Source organism: Leptidea sinapis, chromosome 34 (genome assembly GCF_905404315.1).
Source record: "Leptidea sinapis chromosome 34, ilLepSina1.1, whole genome shotgun sequence".
NCBI lineage: Eukaryota > Metazoa > Arthropoda > Insecta > Lepidoptera > Pieridae > Leptidea > Leptidea sinapis.
The window spans coordinates 3,611,367-3,634,833 of record NC_066298.1 but is presented as its reverse complement, the minus strand read 5'-3'; the positions used below and the strand labels follow the sequence as shown (position 1 = coordinate 3,634,833).

Below are 23,467 nucleotides of genomic sequence, written 5' to 3'. Positions count from 1 at the left end.
AGTGTCAAAATGTAAGTGTGGAATATTACATTACGATACAGGTGCGCAAAGTAGGTCATTCCCACACGAGCGCAGCGAGTGTAGGATGAACAGCTACATTGTGTGTGTAGCTACAACGTGTGGGATAGTGGTACTTGGCGATCGCAAATGTATGCGCAAAATCGAACTTTGCGCACGATAATAAGAAAAAATCGTTATTTATGCAACTGTTGTGTAATAAGGAGTATTAAAACACGAATGTGGGTTTAATATTTAAGTTTTTGGGTGATAACAGTATCACATGAGTGTTTTAATACCTAATTATCAACAGTTGCATACAAGACTTTATCTACACCCATAATATGAATGCTCTATAAAAGATTCTGAAACAGTTAGCTTACTGCTAACATTAAAAAAGCCAGTCCTAGTGACCATTACATCATCCATACGAGTGTTGTAATTAAAACGGATGATATAATGTTGTACTGAATTTCATTACAACACTCGTTTGGATGATGTAATGGTTATTAGGACATTGGTTATTTTAATGTTGGCAATAAGCTAACTGTTTTAGAATAATTAATAGAGGATTTAAAGAATGGGTGTAGATAAAAGATATAATAGAATATTTTTAACCATAGCAAGCATAGACGGCCATTGTCAGCTCGAAAGCAAAAAAAAGAGATTGCTTCTGCTACAACGAATTAGCCATCTATATCTTTGGGCTAGTGGATTACTTTGCTTGGTTTAACTATTTGGTATTGTTGTGTAGCATAAAGGCCGTGAGATTTATGTAATTGGCGTTTTCATTAATTGATCGACCAATCTGCGGTCAAATGATGCGCTGCCGGCCTTGAAGGATGCTCCCATGCACATATTAAAAGTAAAAAACCACCACCAATTTAAAACATATATAAGCAAAAAAAAAATATTGAAGTAGGCGTTACTTTGCGGAAATCCATAATTATACAAATGATTTAAGCTTTCTTTAGTGTTAATTCCACCAATATTTGTTTTTAAACAATTTGACACGTGTTTCGCCTCTACACGAGGCATCCTCAGGACGTGTTGTCTCGCCAAAATCTGGCACGAGACTGAGTCTCGCCAAAATCTGATTTTGCCAAGATTTTGGCGATACAACACGTCCTGAGGATGCCTCGTGTAGAGGCGAAACACGTGTCGAATTGTTTAAAAACAAATATTGGCGGAATTAACACTAAAGTAAACTTAAATCATATGTATAAATATATAAGCCTCAGTCCAGAGAAGAACAGGCTCAAAAAATCTAAGCGGGTTTTAAGTAGAACCCTCTTAGAATAAAATATACTGAAGTTGGCCGCTCCATTCCCAAGGAGTTGCATGATTAAGAAAATAAATATGTTACAGGAACATATGTGGTATATTTACGTTTTTTAACTATTGGTTTTGCTTTGTACATTTCCTGGGATCATAATGTAAAAGCATATACATCGCCCAACATAAGACCTACAAACTGGACTTAACCGAGTTATAGGCATAACAAGTTTATGCCTCTTCTGTTAACTACTACACAGTTTTAAGAAAACTCGCTAGTGAGTTTATTGTGCATACTTTACATTATCAATAATATTTTGAGAGTCAACAGTTACTTTATTAAACTTTTCTCTCGATGATTCCTTTGGACCTAGGTTATAAACAGCAACGCAAATAGCCATTTTCTGCAGATATTTTTTTATGAAAAGCGACGAGGCGAGCAGGACGTTCAGCTGATTAATTAATTGGTACGACACCTTGAGACATAAGATGTCAAGTCTCATTTGCCCGCCAATTTCACTAGATACGGCGCCCTTCACACCGAAACAAAGTAATGCTTACACATTACTGTTTCACGGCAGAAATAGGCGCCGTCAATATCATCCTCACCAAGTATATGATGCATTACTTCATTCGCGATTTTCAATAAACTTTGGAATGAAATTCCTTACGTATCCCGGATGAAACGATGAACATGGGGTCCTTCAGAAACGACGCGTAGACCTAAAAGGCAGGCAATACACCTACAAGTCCACAGTTGCAGGAAAAAGTGATCAACAAATGTACTGTGATCCATACGCTCTATTTTCTCCTCAAATCATCAAATGTTTATATTATTAGGTATAACAAGATTACTTTTTAGAAGCTCTTTCCAACTGCATATGATTTGTATATTTTGACGCGATATTCTAAGTGGAAGTTTTTGGATTGCTTGTCCATTCTCCGAAATAAATAATTCATAGTCATTATTCAACGAAGTTTTTTTTCAGTCTTCAGTTATCAGTTGATATACAAAATCGGTTACATTAACAATTGAATCGCTTTCCCCTTCTATCATTCTGTGTCTTCCTTACAGTTTTTTTTTTAAAATAAGGGACGAGACAACAGGACGATCAGCTGATGGCAATTGATACACCCTGCCCATTGCAATGCAGTGCCGCTCAGAATTCTTGAAATTCCCAAAAATTGTGAGCGACACTACAATTACACTCGTCACCTTGAGACATAAGATGTTAAGTCTCATTTGCCAAGTAATTTCATTGCTACGGCGCCCTTCAGACCGAAAAATTACTGCTATTATTAATGTTTACACATTACTGCTTCACGGTAGAAATAGGCACCGTTGTGGTATCCATCATCTAGCCGGCATCCTGTGCAAAGGAGTCTCCCACTGGTGTATCATACCAAACTGTATCCTCCGAATTAGTTATCATTTTTATTGACTTTATATCAATAGTGAAATTGAAAGCCACGTTAACATATCGTTCGTTTGCGGTGGTACCTTTCAGATATCCGTGTCCGCCGCACGCCTCGCGACAGTTCTGGATGCCATCTCTCGCGGTCCAGCCACACACCGGCTTCACGGCCGATGAGAGTGCGTGCATCTCCACGCCCATGTTGGCCATGTTTTCTCCTTGACCTGTTAATTAATTGATTTTCAAAATGTAGATAGGATTGTTAAAACTTTGATACTTCATACATAGACTGTCACAGCTGTGAACACGTCGAAAAAAAAGCGTCGAACTGTTAGCCTCTAGTTTCAGCAATGCACGCACACTAAAACAATGTGACTAACGTATCGGCAGCTGTCATGCACACTAAAATAATAAACCTGGTCTGTTGCCATGCGTTGCTTAACAGAGTCTCTATCTAAACGAATAAATTATCAACGGTGTCACCTATAATATTTATAAAGGCATAAAAAGGCATTTATTATCTCAAATTTTTTTCCCAAAATTAATATTATATTATATAATTTACTAGTCATATTATGATTTATGTTAATACATTGATTCATATCATGCAAAGAGTTTGCATATTATGGAGGTTTGTTTACGGAAGATGGAACGTTTGAAGGTGACATTGAGCGGAGAGTGACGATGGTCGCTTGGTGTGACAGAAGGAAAATAAAACCAGAATAAATGCGGGAGGAAACAGAGATTTAGGTAGTATATTAGGGGGTTCGGTATTCTACCATTTGTTCACCCAGGGTATTAAAAAAGTTCACGAAAGACGACCAAAAAGCCGCGTTCTCCTACATCATGACGACGCTTCTTCACACACGGCCAACAAAACTAAGACATTCTTAACTTCCGAAAAAGTACAACTCATCACCCATTCTGCACATAGCACCGACCCAGCATCCTGTGATTTTGTTATTTTCCCCAAAATCACAGGTTTCACTTTTGCCAATTCTGAAGAGGCAATGATAGCGTTCAATCAGCACGTAGAAAACATGCCTTCAGATCTGTGGTCCTCCTGTTTTGCATAAGCAATAAACATAATATTTCGGTTATAACATGTTGTTTTTTTAAGTTACGCAAAATTTTTAGTGTGACCGTGCAATGGAACACTCCATTATACGTAGGTCCGCTTGTTGACCGCAAGATTGTTGAAAAACCATAACTTCTAAGCGGCATTGCAATTGCATTCGTCACTTTGAGACATAAAATGTTAACTCTCATTAGCCAAGTAATTTCTACTATCTTCGAAGGTCTTTAAATCAAAACACAAAGAGTGCGTTCACACTACGCCAGAAAAACGCGCCGCAGCGGTATCCTGTGCAAGGAAGCCACTGGTAAATGGATTAGACTAGAAGGAGATATGGAGTAAAAGAAAAGGCTTTTGATAAGAAATGTTCTAATTCAAATATTTTTATACAAAATAGGATTCAGTCACTTATTGAACGTCAAAAACTACCACCCATTCAAAATAGACTGCTTCAGACCTGAGAAGGACGGGCGTAAGAAACTGTTGGGGTGGTTTGGTCGAGTAGAGAAGATGGATGAATTAACTGCATACATTTTATAAGGAAATGTTGAAAAAGTTTCGGGATGCGTTGAAGAAGGGCAAAGTCAAGAATAATTGAACAAGCATGATAGGTTTGAAGAAGCCAGAATTTTTGAAATGAAACTTCTTTAGAATCGTTGTGATTTAAAACTCGATGAAACGAAAAAGCGAGACGATAGAGACACAAACAGGTAAATGTATAGGATTTAGCCGGCGAGAGAATGAGATAGAATACATTCTCGGTGTCCTCTTTGTGCGGTGCTTCGTAGCGTCCCCACTATCATCTATTAAGCGTTGTCCATATGTATGCGCCTTGTGTAGTGGGATAGTCATTATATATATATATATATATATGTGTTTATGTTAGTATGTGTTTAATACATGTGTTTGCGCCTGCGAGTTAGAAAGCTTTAATTTATGCAAGCATGTTGATTGTTGATGCATTTTTATTTTTCAAATATTTTTACCACATTTTATTGAATGTTTTCTTGGAAATAAAATTATTATAATATATTTCTATGACATATTATAAGCTTTAATTTATGCAAGCATGTTGATTGTTGATGCATTTTTATTTTACAAATATTTTTACCACATTTTATTGAATGTTTTCTTGGAAATAAAAAAAATAATATATTTCTATGACATATTTGTTTTTAAGCTTTGTCCTTTAAAGTTTAAATTCTATGGCTGTAATGTCTGTCCACCCCTGTGGTAGACAGGCGTGATTGTGATGTTGTATTTGTTACCCGTAAAGTTGTCGATGGTGATTTTGACGTGCTGCACACCGAACCAAGAGCAGAACACGCGGAACGCGAACGTGGCCGCTAGGTACGGCAGCAGGCGGATTTGCTGAAACAACCATTTGTCATATAGATCTATACTACTACTAGTGGGACCCGACAGACGTTTTCTTGTACACACGTCTTAAATTTGAAAAATAGGTCCAGCCGTTAGGAGGAGTTCACTAACATATATACATGAGCAGGAGAATTATATTATATGGACGGAATTGATAATCTAAGCCAATCCCAAATTCACTGGAACACACACAAAAATCCAGCCGTTAGGAGGTAGTTCAATTGTGAATCTAAACCATTCTCGCATCCACCTGAAGACACACAGAAAGTTTCATTAAAATCGATCCAGCCGTTTAGGAGGAGTTCAATTACAACAGACGCACAAAAGAAATATATATATTAAGACTAGCTGACCCAGCAAACGTTGTATTGCCGATATTAAAATCGCGATACAAAAGTAACTGTAGATCGTAGATGGGTGAAAATTTGAAGTTGTATCATGTATTTTTTAATGCTGACTCATAATGAAGTAAATTAAAAAAACAGTCTAAAAAATTAAAAAAAATATTGTTGTGGACCACCCTTAACATTTAGGGGGATGAAAAATAGATGTCCGATTCTCAGACCTACCCAATATGCACTCAAAATTTCATGAGAATCGGTCAAGCCGTTTCGAAGGAGTTTAACTACTAACACCGCGACATGAGAATTTTATATATTAGATATAAAATTGTAGGCTTGGTCTGTAAGTATATCCTTATATCTATAGTAAACAGCTTTATTTATATTCATCAAAACTGCTATATAGTTACTACTATAATACTTTATATGCGCCTATTTCTGCCGTGAAGCAATAATGTTTAAACATTATTGTGTATCGGTCTGAAGAGTGCCGCAGCTAGTGAAATTACTGGGCAAATGAGACTTAACATCTTATGTGTCAAGGTAAAGAGCGCAATTGTAGTGCCGCTCAGTATTTTTGGGGTTTTTCAAGAATCCTGAGCGGCATTGCATTGTAATGGGCAGGACGTATCAGTTACCATAGCCGTTACAATGGCGATATAAAATAAACACACGGGTAGAACTACTTAAACGTAATCATAAAAAAGTATTCGAAAGTACAATACGTAATTCACCTAAATAAATCAATTCTGCATAATATCATTTCAGAACAACCCTAGATTTCAATCTGGCGCGCTAGCCTGGGGGTACTTCGAGCCGTATTATGCGACCACGTAAGGTTGATTAAAATTTTGTTTCCTAAATAAATAATTTGTTTTTTTTTTTTGAAAATTTCATTTATTTATTTTAAATTTTATATTTATTTTTTTACGATTAAGGTTAGATACCTCTAGCCGTGTGTTCAATTCGCCATTATACCGCCACGCTGCACCTATGGACATTTGAATTTATTTTTTATAAGCAGCATTAATAACTGGCTAAAATAACTAAAAATATTGAAACCTACCTGTAATATTATAAATGCGAATGTGTTGATATTTTACGCTTTCCTAAACGCGTTTATCTACACCCATGCTTTAAATCCTCTATTAAAGACTCTAAAACATAAAAATACCCAATGTCCTAATAACCATTACATCATCCAAACGAGTGTTGTAATGGAATTCAGTAGAACATTATATCAACCGTTTTCTTAATAACTCTTCTTTGGATGATATTATGGTTACTAGGACTGGCTTTTTTAACGTTAGCAGTAAGCTAACTGTTTCAGAATCTTATATAGAGGATTCATATTATGGGTATAGATAGTCTTGTATGCAACTGTTGATGATTAGGTTTTAAAACACTCATGTGATACTATTATCCAGTGCCTTGCATTGGTTTTCTAGAAAGGTAAGCACTGTACCTAACTAGACGTAGAACCGCGCTCTAGTCCGACAGTACTAGGTTTTGAAATCTACATACTGGAGTTGTTTGTGTTTCGCATGTAGTTTCCGTACCATATGGTCAACCTAATATTTAGTTTGTGTTATTCGAGGAACAAGTATACCTTAAACTGCATTCTTATTTTATTTTAATAGCCTAAGGATGCGTGTTTATTTAACAAAAAATATTTGTTATTCAAATTCTAAGATTACACATACTTTCATTTTTAACGCCATCTAGCGGTGAACACCCATACTGCAATCATTTACTGTCAAACCTAAAATTTCACGCGTTTATGATATAATTTATACCTATAATTAGTATAGAAAACTCTTAATATTTTTTTCGAAGCGTTTGTGGCTTCGAAAAAGAACATTAAACTCAAATCACAGAGGAACTTTGTATAAAGACCCAAATTATATAATTTTTTTGTACTTAAAATAGCACAGCGCTGTCGGCTTCATAGTTCATATTATAAATTTAATACTATTCTTTAGCTTTTCTAGATAATATTACATATAAATTCACTTACCACCTTTTTTGTCACAATAACATTAGTTATGGGCCGGTCGAACGGTAATTTTTAACCAACATAAATATCTCAAAAATGCATGAACATTACTCGTAAAACTATAACTGGTCTATTAAAAGCAACAATTTTTATTTTATTTCTTATTGAAACCAGCTTTACCTATATCATAACCGGCACACTAATTTAATTTCTCTATTACTTATATTTTTAAAACCGAATACCTATTTTAAACACAAATCACACATCAACTTTTTATCACAGTAAACAGACATGACATCCGTATAATGGTGGGCATCCTAACGGGTCACACATCACTAAACAAACACCTTTTCACAATCGGCGTAACGGACAGCCCTAAGTGCAGAGGTTGTCTGACCGAAGACGAAACGGTCGCTCACGTAATCCTGGATTGTGCGGGGGTGGCCAACCAACGGGCAAAAACCTTAACCAATACAAGGTCGCTCCAAGAAGTCTGTGAACACCCCAGGAATGTTCTGAACTTCTGGAAGGAGCTGGGCTGGTTGGAGTAACCGGCCATTACTGCACGCAAAATGGACCCATGCTAGTGGTTTAATTGCGGAAACAGGAGCCCTATACCATACCATTTTATCACAGTAAAAATGAACACGGGTCACGGATGATGGAATGAACTATAATAAAAATAAAATACTATTTATTAATCAATGAATATACCTATTTACTCTAATGATACTCATGAAGACAAAAAACCGAAATAGCCATAAAATTCTAATATGGAGGGAGTGAGACAGATGTCGGGTAATCGGGTTATCTCGCTACAAATCAAGTAGGCATGCCTATCTTGCCGCCCATACATTGCTGAATATCGTTCAACTGTGACCAATACTTTTCTAAATAAGATCTGTGAACTACTCGTTGCGTCGTTTTTGGGACTGCCTACCGTACGAATGTACTATGTATCTAGCTAGCGTAAGGAAATATTGAATGAGTCGGTTGTCAATAGATCTTGAGTTTGGGTATAGAATAAGGGAAGCAAATTAAACTTATTATATTATTATTAAATACTTTATTTTTATTATATATTGAGTAACTGTATTTATTTATAACTTTGATAACGAGGTAGGCAACGCCTAAAGGCATATATAGAATGCACGCCCCTGCTATTATCACCCGACATTCGTGTTATAATACCCCTTATAACACAACATTTACATAAATAACTAAAATGAAAATGTGTTTGCATGTTACGCTTCCGCGCCTTTACTAAACAATCAATCGTTAGATTATAGACACACGTTGTAATTTAATACAGATTTTACATCGAAGTTTAAGGCGGAATTGGTCGGTAGATTCAGGTCAAACGGATCTTCTTAATACATATATTTGATTTTTTTTCACAATGGTTTGTACGATTATCCTAGAATTATATAAAAGTATTCTCATTGAGTCTTTGTATACCATTATGGAATATCCAAAAGAAAAATTTTATTTACCTGTTGCTGATACTCCAAGACCGGAGTCTCCTCGTCTGCATCATCAGGTCCGAACTGCCTCCGGACGGCGGAGTATCTGATTGCGATCACTATCGCCTTTTGGAGATAGTTCGTCGATATGGACGTTATGTGTACGCGACCCCCTGAAAGTTTACAAGAATTTAGATAAATTAAAATATTGGAATAAGATTGACAACCCACATAGCTTGACCCAGAACACTTAGAGGTCTCGGGTTCGAATCCCGGAAGGTATAAACATTTAAATGATGAATATGGATGTTTGTTTCCGAGTAATGTATGTTCATATATATATTATATCGTATTAAATAGGTATATCTTTGTCTTGTAGCCATTGTACAGGCTATGTCTAGTTAGGGAAAAATAAATTGGTCAAAAGTGTGTCAATAATATTATTTATGACTAGCTGACCTGGCAAACGTTGTTTTCCCATACAAAGTATAATTCACGCGATAGTTTTATAAGTAATAAAATATTGCCTATATTATAGCCTGTGCATCATTTTGTTCTATTGTCAATAGTTTTTGCAGCGCACGCAAAAATAGGTTTTCGATTTTACACCTTGTGTTACAAAATAGCAATTTTATAACGGATCCCTAATTTTGAAAAAAAAAAACATAGCTTATAGCCTTCCTCGATAAATGGACTACCTAACACTGAAAGAATCATTCAAATCGGACCACTAGTACCAGAGATTAGCGCGTTCAAACAAACAAACAAACACTGCAGCTTTATATATTAGTATAGATTATCGACTATGTTGAGTAATCTCTTGTTTAACGGTTTTTCTACTGAACTTCTTGTACCTATGAACTTATAGCTCATGCCTTTAAGGAATGTCTAACATGGATAAGGAATATTTCGAGAATTTAGATGTTACTATGGCTGGTAGTACCTAACCCCTAAACTGAATACCGATAGGTGTAGTCCTAATTGGCCACGATCGTACGAGGACACGATGTGTTGTCGTCATGCGATGATTTCAAAGAGATTATCAGAAGTGTCCCAATTATAGCTCGTAAGCCATCGCAAGATCTCGGCCGATGTCTTATATATAGAAATATATAAAATACACTGATCTCTTTTGATTTTCTTTTGTACGCGTAATGATAACGTATTCGAATGGTGATGTAGTAAAGTGTTACTTTGGACATGATAATAATCGTTTATTTAAACAAAATACAAAACATACAATATTAGTGGTTTTTTTTAAATGAAAATAAGGGACGAGACGAGCAGGACGTTCAGCTGATGGTAATTGATACGCCCTATCTATTACAATGCAGTGCCGCTCAGGATTCTTGATAAACTCAAAAATTCTGAGCGGCACAAAACTGCGCTCGTCACCTTGAGGCATAAGATGCCAAGTCTCATTTGCCCAGTAATTTCGCTAGCTACGGCGCCCTTCAGACTGGAACAGTAATGTTTACACATTACTGCTTCACGGCAGAAACAGGCGCCATTGTGGTACCCATAATCTAGCCGGCTTCCTGTGCAAAGGAGCCTGCCACTGGTAAAAGTATAGGGATCTTTCTTTTATGCATGAGTTGCCTGTAGTAGGTGACCCGGCTCTTCCATAGCAAAAAGATATGATGTAATAATAAACAAATTTAACATGGACATGAACAATTGGTAAGTTTTTTCGTTATTTCGTAAATCAAAAACATTCACTGATTTTTGGATCTATAAAGCGTATTATTTATGTGGTGTACTTTTTCTTCTTTCAACGTCATTTACAATTTTCATAGTAATATCATAGAATAATAACGCTCAGAACGATAATTTCATTCACAGTTCCTGTCAACATAGAAGTAACATTAAAATTAATGTGTGCGTGAGCATCACGTTCTCACATTCGCCAACACGCACACAGGCAGCCAAATAATGTTGCAAGTGTATAGACATTTCCCTAAATCAGTAAATTGTAAGAAATACTAGATTATATGTCATAAAGAAAGAAGAAATAAAACAATTTTTGAAGCGTAGGTAAAGAAGTTCTTTAGAATCGTTGGGCCTACTCACGTCCTTATTAATTATCGTTCTATTTAATTATAATTATTATTCTAAGAGTAATATTGCCCGACACCAAAAACCTCTTCTGCAAAGAGCCAGTAATGAGCTCTCATTTTTTTTTATTGCTTCAAATAAGTGAACGGCTATTGGTGCCAAAAGCACCAATCCGAAGTTACAACTTTACAAGATCAGTCACTAAGCCTACCGGATAATATCCCCAAGGAAGCACCGAACCGTTTCTTTGGATCTTTGAACGGCGTCTGATAATCCCCCGCGTCGTCCACTCCGCCGAGCTTGTCGAGCGCATTGTCCTTCGGTATGCGGTATTTGTTGAACATTACAAACCTGGAACAGACATTTTGTGATTACATGGCCCTCGAAAAAATTGCGCGGGAATACTCACTCGCAGAGATGCGACAGATAAATGTTTCGAGTATAATACACCTAGCTGTGGCAATTTTATTTCATTTACCATTAATGAGATACAGCTCTGAGAACTATAGACAACTTAGGCAATAAAATGCATTTATTTTTCTCAAAATCGATTCCATTAGAATTATTTTTGATGGCATCTCTAAATACTAGACACTAATACCGATTTGGAAACAAATGACGCTCTAAGAGAGAAGAAGCGGCGCAAGAAACTCTTCCATCATTCTTTTTTTTTGCGCTAAATAATCAGTGTCGACCTCGTCGAAGCGAAGGCGAATTACGAATGGATAATAAATAACGCGATTATTAATAATTACTTCATCGACACCCTTCTGGCAACCAAATATTATTACGAGAGATCATGAGATGGGCTGCCGGCCTTTAGGGTGGGAGTTAGATCTAACCTTTAAGATCCGTATCGGTTCAACACAAAACTGCAGTCTGTAATTGATTCCCCAAAGGGGCTGTGCGAGGCAAGAATTTTCTCGCAAAACTCGCCGTTGTAGAATGGAGGGCGTCAACACGATGCGGCGACATTCCAAATTTTTCATTTTGACGTAATATCCGGTGTAATTATCTACTAGCTTTTTCTCCCTCATTAATAATTCCAAATTAACCCACCCGTTGTCTACGCCATTAAGTCCTATCTTCTCCCCAATATCGCCGACCGTGACCCCTGGGTATGGCTTCAATGTCTTCGGATCTCGCAGGGGCACTACAAACGAGTGAAGTCCGTGGTCCTTGCCTTTCGACACCAGCCTCGCGTACACTATGGCGTGAGTCGCGCACTTACCTGGGAAATAAAAATGCATATTGTGAAAAAACAACAAGCTGCTGAAGTTAAGAGTATCTGCTACTATGCACTATGGCAAAATTATATTAAGTAGGTACTCTATGCTCGTGTAGGAAGGTAAGATCATTCTTGTGACGGAAAGAGTTTTAACTTTTATCTGAATAGTTTAACCGGTATCTATTTCATAATATAATATAATAATTTTCGTTTTACCGTAATGGCTATTTTGGTGGTTAAAACAGAATAGGTGCGAGATTTCACAGTGATTTTTTCAGCGGACCATACGAATTACAATATAACAGTGTAAAGTAATATGCAGTGTAGCGTGCGAGTGAGAAGAACATCGTTAGAGCGGATCTATCGTTACTGTAACCAATTTTGATTGATAAGCCGAAAACAGTCAGCCACGGTTGGCATTAGCTCGCATTATCGCCTTGCACATTATGAATGAATGAAAACTTTAATAATAATAGTAAAAAGAGTTACAGGGGTTGGAGAAAAATAACTAAAAACGAATAACACAAAAACATACAAAAGCTAAAAAATACATCTAGTTAATATATAAAATTCTCGTGTCATGGTGTTAAGCTTCGAACTCCTCCGAAACGGCTTCACCGATTCTCATGAAATTTTTGGGTGTATATTGGGTAGGTCTGAGAATCGGACAATATCTATTTTTCATCCCCCTAAATGTTAAGGATGGTCCACACGAATTTTTTTTTAATTTTTAACAAAAAAACAAACAAAAAATTCAAGATCAAAACAAACTTTTATATCGCAATTTCAATATCGGCAATACAACGTTTGCTGGGTCAGCTAGTATTATATATTTACATGCATAATATGTATTATAGTGATTTTCTTAATTTTAAAGTACTCTGTCGAAAAGTTATCAAAAGGAGCTGACTCAGCATCATGCTGCGTTGGTATAATTAAAAGAATAATTAAGAATAAATAATTCAAAGTTTGAATATTGACGCGAATGAGAACATAATCGAATAGAAATGGAATAAAGAGACAGATTAGAGAATGAAGTAACGTCAGAATTGCCGGCCTTCGGCCTAATATATAATATTTATAATTAATATTTTAATAGAAAGTGAAAGAATATAAGAATAACAGAATATATAAATTTGTTTTTAGTTATTTATGCAAGTGTTGTGTAAAAAGGGGTATTAAAACACGAATGTGGATTTATCTCACGAGGCGCAGCCGTGTGTGATAATAGTATCACATGAGTGTTTTAATACCTAATTATCAACAGTTGCATACAAGACTATATCTACACCCAAAATATGAATACTCTAAAAGATTCTAGAACAGCTTACTGCTAACATTAAAACAGCCAGTCCCAGTAGTAACCTAATATCATCCATTACTGATTATATACAAATAAACTAAGTATTAATGAATTATTTATTTTAGTAGTAATTTACATTTTGTATAGTGCAATAATTAAAATTCACTTGAATATTATGTTCTTTCGGAAATTAATTGCTCATTTTTTGTAAACAAAACAATAAAAATTTCGAAGAAAAATGGGGATTCGAATAACCTACTTTTTTTTACGGCATGCGACGTTTTGGTTGTGTGGAAGGCGCGTAAACCAAAATGTTCTTTTTTTGAAATTCATACAGATGCCACGCATCGAGCAATAAGAATATGGCTGTCTGTTAAAACTCTTTGAGCATGAAGGGAATGAAAAAAAAAATAGGAGTGTTGTTATGAAATTCAGTACAACATTACAACACTCTTTTGGATGATGTAATGGTTATTAGAACATTGGGTGTTTTAATGTTGGCAACAAGCTAACTGTTTCAGAATCTTTAATAGAGGATTTAAAGCATGGGTGTAGATAAAATATTGAAACGATCCCGCGTGTGAGGGAGGACCCACATGTTACAATACCAAAAGACAGCGCTGATTTTCAGCAGCGCTTTGTTGACTCATTGAATAACTATATTCTAACATGACCATATTGGAAAATTCTCCACCAACGTATGTAGGCATATAATGTGTTTTTATGATTACATCTTATCACCAAATGTGCAAATAATAAATGTTATCTAAAGTAACACCGTATCATTGAACTGTCAATGTATTTATAAAAAGTACCTACGACAAAATATTAAGCAACGCAACGATTATCAATATTCATTACATTAAAATTAGCTTCGTTATTTACTTTCGACAATAGTATTTGCAACAACGACTCAACGTAAATGACTTATTGCATGACATTATCCACCAAAACATTTTTGAGTGTATCGTTTACACGGTATCATTGAACTATCAATGTATTTATAATAAGTACAAACGACAAAATATTAAGCAACGCAACGATTATCAATATTCATTACATTAAAATTAGCTTCGTTATTTACTTTCGGCAATAGTATTTGCAGCGACGACTCAACGTATATGACTTATTGCATGACATTATCCACCAAATACTTTTTGAGTGTTACACATTGACGCGTGGGAGTTTAATTCCTATAATTGCGCTAACATTGAACTATCAATGCATTTATAATAAGTACCTACTATATTATATTAAACAACGCAACGATTATCAATATTCATTATATTAAAATTAGCTTCGTTATTTACTTTCGACAATAGTATTTGCAGCGACGACTCAACGTACATGACTTATTGCATGACATTATCCACCAAATACTTTTTGAGTGTTACACATTGACGCGTGGGAGTTTAATTCCTATAATTGCGCTAACATTGAACTGTCAATGTATTTATAATAAGTACCTACTACAACATATTAAACAATGCAACGATTATGAATATTAATTATATTCAAATTCGTTTCGTTATTTACTTTCGACAATGGCACTTGCAGCGACGAATCAGCGTAAATGATTTATTGCATGACATTATCCACCAAATACCTTTTAAGTGTAGGTATCGTTTACACAATGACGTGTGGGAATTTATTTCCTGTGGTTACGGTAAGTGCGGGCACAGTTAACTGTTTTGTTGTTGAGTCAAGGCTGGCTGTTATAAGCGTGCAAAAACAATATATAATACTGTTTGTATGTTTGTTTATGCTTTTACACATAAAAATACACAGCCAATCATGAAATGTTGTACACACCTGCGATAGGATAGGTAGTAACCTACCTATTATCATATTATCATATTGCATACCGATAAATTTAATATTTTCCCAAAATGCTCGATTACGAATTAATAAAATCATATTAAATAGATATATCAGCTTATTAATTATTTGTTTATTTATTACGCAATCATGTGATCTTAATATAAAAAAAATTTCATTCACATTAGTTGTAGAGTTATAAAAGGACATGGAATTTAATAACTATCTATCGATTTATTAATAGTGTAATATATATTTTATAGAAAAAGGAAATATTATAATAATAATTTAATTAATAATAATAAAATAAAAAAATATACGTAGCCTTGATAATGTTTTTACTTTTGTCGTGTCGTGTTAATAAAGCACAACCGAACATATTTTTTTACTTCGAACGATGGGGTATTGTTTTTTAGTCTCAGCCATCAACGAACTCAACTGATGGTTATAAAAAGCCGTACACAAAAAAACAATTGTATCATCGAGGTAAACAAAAATTTTCATAATTAATGCATTCTGCATCGAACTAAAGAAAAATTACGTAAATCCGATCATAAATCTCAGAGTAATCGGTGTACATACATAAAAAATACCGATCGAATTGATAACTTCCTCCTATTTGAAGTCAGTTAAAAATGACCCTAGAATGCTGCTTCTACTTCATCTCACTCATTCTTTCGGCAGTGAGTTTCTTGTCCGTTGATTTGCGTTAAACTTTTCTAAAATGATGAAGCGAACTGTAATTAGAATTAAAGTTAATATCTCTGCCGCGGTTCATTGGACTTTGAGATTGTGAGACTTTGATCTTCGTAACATAATACGTATGAAAAATTCATATATATAATATGTGTATACATAAAAACCGGGTCACTGTTGATAACCTCTGTATTGTATTTATATACCTACTTGTAACATTATGAGGCACGTTATTCAATATGACTTTGCATTACTAATGCCATCTATATTAATTTACTAGCTGACCCGGCAAACGTTGTTTTGCCATATAAAGTATAATTCACGCGATAGTTTTATAAGTAATAAAATATTGCCTATATTATAGCCTGTACATCATTTTGTAGTTTTTGCAGCGCACGCAAAAATAGGTTTTTGATTTTACACCTTGTGTTACAAAATAGCAATTTTATTACGGATCCCTAATTTTGAAAAAAAAAACATAGCCTTATAGCCTTCCTCGATAAATGGACTACCCAACACTGAAATAATCATTCAAATCGGACCAGTAAGACCAGAGATTAGCGCGTTCAAACAAACAAACACTGCAGCTTTATAATATTAGTATAGATAATAGAAACGGCTCTTGCGATTATCATGTACATATTTACAAAAAGGTGCACCAGACCACACGAAAAGAAAAGAAGGAAGAAAGATTTTTTTTATTTTGATACGTATAAGTAGTATGGACAAACAATTACAAAAGATATAAAGTAAAAATGAATGAATAAAAAGAATGAAACATTTCTAAACAATTTGTTATGTTTTAAAGTGTGATAACCCTCACTTCTGGGATTATTTATACAATTTAGGCGACATCTCAACTCTATTTCCTAATATGCAAATATTGGGGTTGAGCCGGTTAGCAACTGTAAAGTAGATCCTGTAGATAAAGCCACAACCTGTGAGTTGAACAAAGCATAAAAAATTTTATCAAGGATTCGTTACTCGAACGATTGGCTCAGTTGGAAGAGCGCTCGCACATAACGCGAGAGGTCACGGGTTCGAGTCCCGCGTCGTTCATATTATTTTGTTTTCAAATTTTATTTCTACTAAATACGCTTCAAAAAATGGGGCCCAAAACAGCATGTTTGTTTGTATGTTTTATTTAAAACCAACGCTGGTCTTCCATTGAGTGATTTGATGACGTCATGATAAATATTTAAATATGAATAAAGCAAAACTTTTCATCAAGGTCTCTGGGTTGGACTTAGTATCCCGTAGCACGAATTTGTTGGTAAACAATATTGTAGTTGAAAGAGCTTTTGTCCACGATTATAATGATACCACTCTTATTTCAATTTATGCGCCGTTTTCAAGAAAATAACAAAAATGTTTTAACCTAAAACAGGTATATCACGTAAATAAACACTACACGAGCGCTGACATTGCGGTGGGAGACTAAAAACTGTCAGGAAATGATTTTGGTTTGTTCGTAAAATATTAGGACAGGCAAAGGGTTCAAGCCCATACAGCCATAAATTGTATGAAAAACAGTGAAATGAAATGTAAAAAATAGTCTGTGACAGATTAGACGGCTTCATCAATAATTATTTTTAGATAAAAGGAAAACATTTTAAAAGGGTTCATTGTTATTTTATATATTATTTTTTACCTCATAATTTGTGCTACAAGATACTAAGTTTTAACCGGGTCTCTACCATCCTTTTTGTTTTGTTACGAGAATTGTGCTAATGTACGAACTCAAAATTAGGAAATAATTACCCATGGATCCCACCCAGAACTTGGCAGCCTCGAAGTCTGGTGAATGCATAATAAATTGTCGAGTTTGCGGACAGTATGTAGCAGTCGTCCTCATCCCCTTTGCATTTGACCCATGTGCCACTTCAGTCAATGCAAAACAGCCACCAATCTTGGCCTTCTCTATGTCTTCTATGAAATGGTAGTGATGTGGTTTTCCACTACCTTGTATTGTATTTGAGAACATTCGGAATGTGAGAGAGGTTTTAACTGACAGGCTGCTGTCAAACATGAATAATGCCTCGGCTTCTGCCTGGAAAGATCTTGGCTCTTCTATTATCTAAAAGAAATAAAAATCTCGAGAGTCAAGTAAGAAGACTGAAATCAAAACCATGATGAAGTGATATGAGATACATCAGCCTATATCATAGGAATTACTAAGTCAAAGTCAATCAAATTTGAGAAAGATAGATTAATAGAGAAAAAATAAATATTACTGTCGACTCATTAAATACATTTTTAAATAAGAATTTTAACAGAGTTTAAATGTGTATTAATATAGATGAAATAAATAATGTTTAAATTAAATTCAGTTATTATTACTTAAATACTTTGAATGTATAGTAATATGTATGGTAATCAAGGGTTAAGAAAATACTGATTTTCATCACTACCAATGATTTGTTAAGCTCAACAAGTAACATAAATACTTTTAATATGATAAGTGGTGCTGGAGGCGCATGTTGAGGATACTTTGGACGGCCATGCAAACAAATGTGTCGATCCTGTCACTGCTCAAGATCCATCTGTCCATGACATGCCACCAATAATTTTTTTGTATTTTGGCCACACAATCCGAAGGGGTAATGAGAGCCTGGAGAAATTAGCCGTAGTAGGGTATACAAATGGCAAGCGAGCCCGAAGGGGATCTCTTACCAGATGGACCAACAAAATAAAAGACTCCAGGTCCTCGAGGTTTAGCTCCTTCATCAAGGCAACGATGGAGAGAAGCCGATGGAAACAAATCACTCATAGGGGGAACCACTTGTTGATGAACACAATCCTCAGTCAAGTGGGAAAGACTAGAGAGAGAATAAGATATTTCTAACACTGAAATTATATATACTTCACATCAATATAAGTACAAGAAGAAAGGATTTTTTGAAAATTTAAATTTGTGTTTACACTTTTACATTTAATACTTTCTGACCAAAATTAATTTCATTCTCATAAAAATAAAATAAATCAAAAATATTGTGATCAATATCAATTACTCCATGTATCAATTTTTTATATCTATAGAGATAGAATATGTGGAATAGGTAATAGAGATAGAAAATGTGGAAAAAAAAATCTGAAGATGATAGTGGGCAGCACCTTTGCACAGGATGCCGGCTAGATTATAGGTACCACAACAACACCTATTTCTGCCGTGGAGCAATAATGTATAAGCATTAGTGTTTCGCTGTGAAGGGCGCCATAGCTAGTGAAATTACTGGGCAAATGAGACTTCACATCTTATGTCCGTAAGGTGACAAGTGCAGTTATAGTTCCGCCCAGAGTTGTTGAAGAATCCTGAGTGTCACACTGCCCATTGTAATGGGCAGGGCATATCAATTACCTGAATTTCCTCCTTGTCTTGTCCCCTATTGTCATAAAAAAAAATTGTTAAAATTGATCCTGATGTTTTCATGAATGATTGATATTTCACAAAAATACATAATAGGTTCAGGTTTTACCTTTTCAAATGTAGCAAATTTCTCATTATAAATACTGTACATCCTCTTAACAGCTATTTGCCTCTGTTCATCCATTGTAAGGGGTGAGTTGGAGTGGTGAAAGAGAGGGTTTTTCTCCATAAATGTCCAAATATCATGCTACAAAAAATTACATATTCAAATTGAAATATTATTAAAAATAATTATTTGAAAATCAACACCTCAGATAGTGCAGGACCTTAAAAAGGATATGAATATGCATCATTAGTCTAAATCCTCAAAAATGGATCTATTTTTTACATTGTCACTATGTTAGTGGAGTCTATAATTATTAAGTTTTATCATTTAACTTTGATTACTCTTTTTAACAAAAATAAATTCCTTTTTTATTATTTCTTGTACCTACACTTACTAAATACTTTTTTTATAACTATAGTTCTATAGTTTTTTGACAATATGTTCTTATTATTAACTATAAGGAAAATTATATTAATTATAAGGAAAATTGTTACATTCATATTTGCTTATGTACTTAGTTATTTATTAATGATAAATAAATTTAAATGACCTGAATGAATTTATTTAGATGGCTCACTCTCCCTGCTATGACTGTATTAATAATAGTTGTTCCGATAGTTGTTTTTGTAAGTGTTCTAATAATATCAAAGAGTGTAGACTATTATCTTAAGAGGCTCTTATTAAATCACTGGGTTAATTCAGATACAGAATGCACCTGTTTTGGGAACCGCACCCATCATGCAGAAATCCCTCAGTCAGTCACCATAGCCACCTGAGGAACTGTTGTGAATACACTGGAGGGAGTCTATTTCTTAAATTCATATTCTAATCATAATTCATAATTAAGCTGCACTTTATGCTTTTAGTGCCTTTTATGGCCACCTGGTATTTAAACACTGTCACCCAATTTATTTGAAATCTAAAATAAAAGAGACACAAAACTTACTTTTAATTTAATTGTCGCCAAATTGTCATACACAAGTTTCATTCGTCGCCAGTTAAATGATGCCTTTTTTCTAAAACTATCCAGGGGTCCTTTCGGTAGGTCCGGGAAATACTTTCTTAGTTCTTCATCAGAAACTAACTTTACAGGAGCCAGCGTCGTCATTTCGTAAATTTTATCTGTTTCCAGTAGAAAATTCCAATAGAAAAGACACGATACTAAAACAATAAGTAATCGTTAAGTGTGAAAACAGTGCAAAATTTTAAAAAAATTGAACAGAACCATAATTATTTTCTGTTCTGAATAATTTATCAATAATAATTGCTTTTATCAGGAACCTGTGAAAGTTGACAATTATGTTAGTTTCTGTTAAAAAATATCTGCCTAAACGATTAAGTAATAAAATAATGTAGTCGCAAGAGCAAATTGATCATTCATAGATAGGTGACTCAAAAATTTGTATTTTACCTCTACAAGTACAATCAACTTTTGTATTCTGTTTTTGTCACTCAGTAATGACGTTCGTAAATCGTACTCCCTCGGCCCTCCACTACCTGTAGCCGTAATGTCCCAACCCGCTGGGGCCTATGATGAGTATGAAGTACGAACTGTCAACTGAACTACGAATCTAGGCCGAAAAAATTGCAATTTGCGAATGTTAGGTTAAAATTTAAAATAGAGTTCAATTTGACATTTGACAGTGACTCATTGTCAACCGTCAATCAGGTACCTTGTTTTTTTTAAATTTAATGGCCTGGTGGTTAAGATCTTGAAGTTAATATCAGATTCGAAATACCACTAATATGTTTTTAGTTCCTAGTAGTATAATAATATAAGTATCGTAAGTCATTACATTTTTAACAGAGAGTTCTTTTAACTGTAAAGTGAATTCTGATGAATTCACGCTCAAAACTTTCATTTTGATGGATTCATATTTCTATTAATTTCAGTAATTTTTTTAATTTTTAATTGTTTTTTTTATTAATTTTATTACTCATCAAAGTTATTTATTAATTATGAAATAAATAATTTATTATATATATTTTAAACATATCTAAAAATCTTTGAAGATTAAACCTTTGCTGCATGTTAATTTATCACCGGATTCCGGAAATACAAACGTCAGAAACTTAGTGCTTTAGCGATCGGAATGTAAACACAAATTTGAAACTTTCTAGTTTTAAACTTAAAACATCCACTGAACTGAAATGACAAAATCATGTGATATTTTTTCGTGTTTTAGGTTTTAGTCAATATAAATTAAATATTATCTTTTATTTTATATCGTGTGTCTTATAATGTAATAAATTAGGTAAAGTTCAAGTGAGCAAAAGATGCTGTTATTAACATAAACAATTAGTGTGGTAAGTTTGAATTACTGTCTAGTAACTTGATAGACTAGATGTCAGTACACTACATTCCACAACACAACTTCTAGCTGAGAGTGATAGACTATCACTAAGGCAGTTGCTTATTTTACAAACAATACTTATGCTGCACTCCCAAGTTCCCTTTTGCTCCACCACTTTTACTACAGACATAGTTTGTATATTAAATTACTTGCATTCAGCACATAAAGCTTCATCTATTTTCTATGTTCATTTCTTTACAATAAATTAAATTATTCCTTAAACATAATTATTTCCTATAAATAGCTTTAGTTGTTACATGGTAAACTGGTTTGAAAGGAAAACCATACCAAGAGAGAAAAATTATTAGAAGTTAGTATAAATATATTAATATGTAACAGTAAGTATTTTATGTTTATAAAATATACTAAGTTATATATTTGAATTTGTAATCTCTAATTAATTTATTTTATTTTATATGATTTATATTTTATATTGTAATAATTTTTGTTACCTATCTCATGTAATTTAGTATTATAAGATTGTAATTAGTTGTAAATTTAAAGTGTGTGATTTTTATTGCTAATAAAGTGTTCTATTCTATAAAAACAAGATTTATGTTTGATGCATGTGACCCTGACGGCTGGCTCAGTCAGGTAAGAGCATTTGGACGGTACCGAAGAGGCATGGGATTCGGTTTCCGTATCGTACATAAAATTTTGGTTACACATTTATTTTGTAAAATTGATAATTGATTTGAAAGAACGGCATTTGAAGTCAATTTCCTAATATGCAAATATTGGAGTTTTGAGTTGGTTATCAACTGTAAACTAGATCCTGTAGATGGAGCCACAACCTGAGAGTTGAACAAGACATACCTACCAAGATTTACGTTAGATGTGTCACTCGGACAGTTATCTTAGTTGTAAGAGCACTCGTATATAACGCGATAGCTGCGGGTTTGAGTCCTGCATTGTTTATATAATTTTGGTAACTTTAACTAGTAGTTTAAACATCACTCAACTTCTCCGGTGGATTGTAAAACATTAACTTACGAAAAGTTTCCGTTGTGGACAAAAATAAATAAGTAATATTTGACTTTTAAACTACATTTTAAATAACATGACTAACCTTTATGATTTTCATTTTAATGTACAAAGGTACTTAAAATATTTTTAATTTTAATCGATATGTTATGTACGGTCCATGAATATGAATAAATAAAATGTGACAGTTATAATGTAGTGCTGATGTTAAACAAAGGTGATTTCGATAACTTGTTAATATGTGTAAGCTTAAGACAGAAATTTTGTACAAAATATCAAGATAACTTATTTACCTATTCATTTAATATAATATGTTATTATACTTATCTTACCAGTGGGAGGCTCCTTTGCACAGGATGCTGGCTAGATTATGGGCACCACGACGGCGCCTATTTCTGCCGTGAGGCAGTAATGTGTCAGTATTATTGTGTGTCGGTTGTGTTTCGGTCTGAATGGCGCCGTACCTAGTGAAATTATTGGGCAAATGAGACTTAACAGCTTATGTCTCAAGGTGATGAGCGAAATTGTAGTTCCACTCAGAAATGGGTTTTTCAAGAATCCTGAGCGGCACTGGATTGGATGGACAATTTTCCCGGGCGTATCAGTTACCATGA

At 34.3% G+C, this 23,467-nt stretch overlaps 2 protein-coding genes and 1 non-coding gene across 4 annotated transcripts in view; 2 read left to right on the top strand and 1 right to left on the bottom strand.

Moving 5' to 3' along the window:
* Positions 1-21,073, bottom strand: part of LOC126974925 (peroxisomal acyl-coenzyme A oxidase 3-like) — a 29,457-nt gene extending 8,384 nt beyond the window's left edge. The window contains exons 1-9 of one of the 2 annotated variants that reach the window (XM_050822668.1): positions 20,927-21,073; positions 20,462-20,676; positions 19,519-19,656; positions 17,804-18,119; positions 12,057-12,228; positions 11,209-11,348; positions 8,973-9,115; positions 5,031-5,133; positions 2,774-2,911 (exon numbers count right to left, since the gene is read on the bottom strand). In XM_050822668.1, coding sequence (XP_050678625.1) covers positions 2,774-2,911; positions 5,031-5,133; positions 8,973-9,115; positions 11,209-11,348; positions 12,057-12,228; positions 17,804-18,119; positions 19,519-19,656; positions 20,462-20,623 — 1,312 coding nt within the window. In that variant the 5' untranslated portion in view covers positions 20,624-20,676; positions 20,927-21,073. Of the gene's footprint in view, positions 1-2,773; positions 2,912-5,030; positions 5,134-8,972; positions 9,116-11,208; positions 11,349-12,056; positions 12,229-17,803; positions 18,120-19,518; positions 19,657-20,461; positions 20,677-20,796; positions 20,899-20,926 lie in introns of those variants that run through there. The other variant, XM_050822669.1, reaches the window with a different exon arrangement.
* Trnay-aua (transfer RNA tyrosine (anticodon AUA)) lies at positions 17,029-17,101 on the top strand. The gene has a single exon. It is a non-coding gene; the product is annotated as a tRNA-Tyr (tRNA).
* A 522-nt stretch (positions 21,074-21,595) lies between the features above and the next one.
* Positions 21,596-23,467, top strand: part of LOC126974946 (beta-1,3-glucosyltransferase) — a 48,563-nt gene continuing 46,691 nt past the window's right edge. Inside the window, exon 1 of the mRNA XM_050822701.1 lies at positions 21,596-21,822. The gene's annotated coding sequence lies outside the window, so the exon portion shown is untranslated. The remainder of the gene's footprint in view (positions 21,823-23,467) is intronic.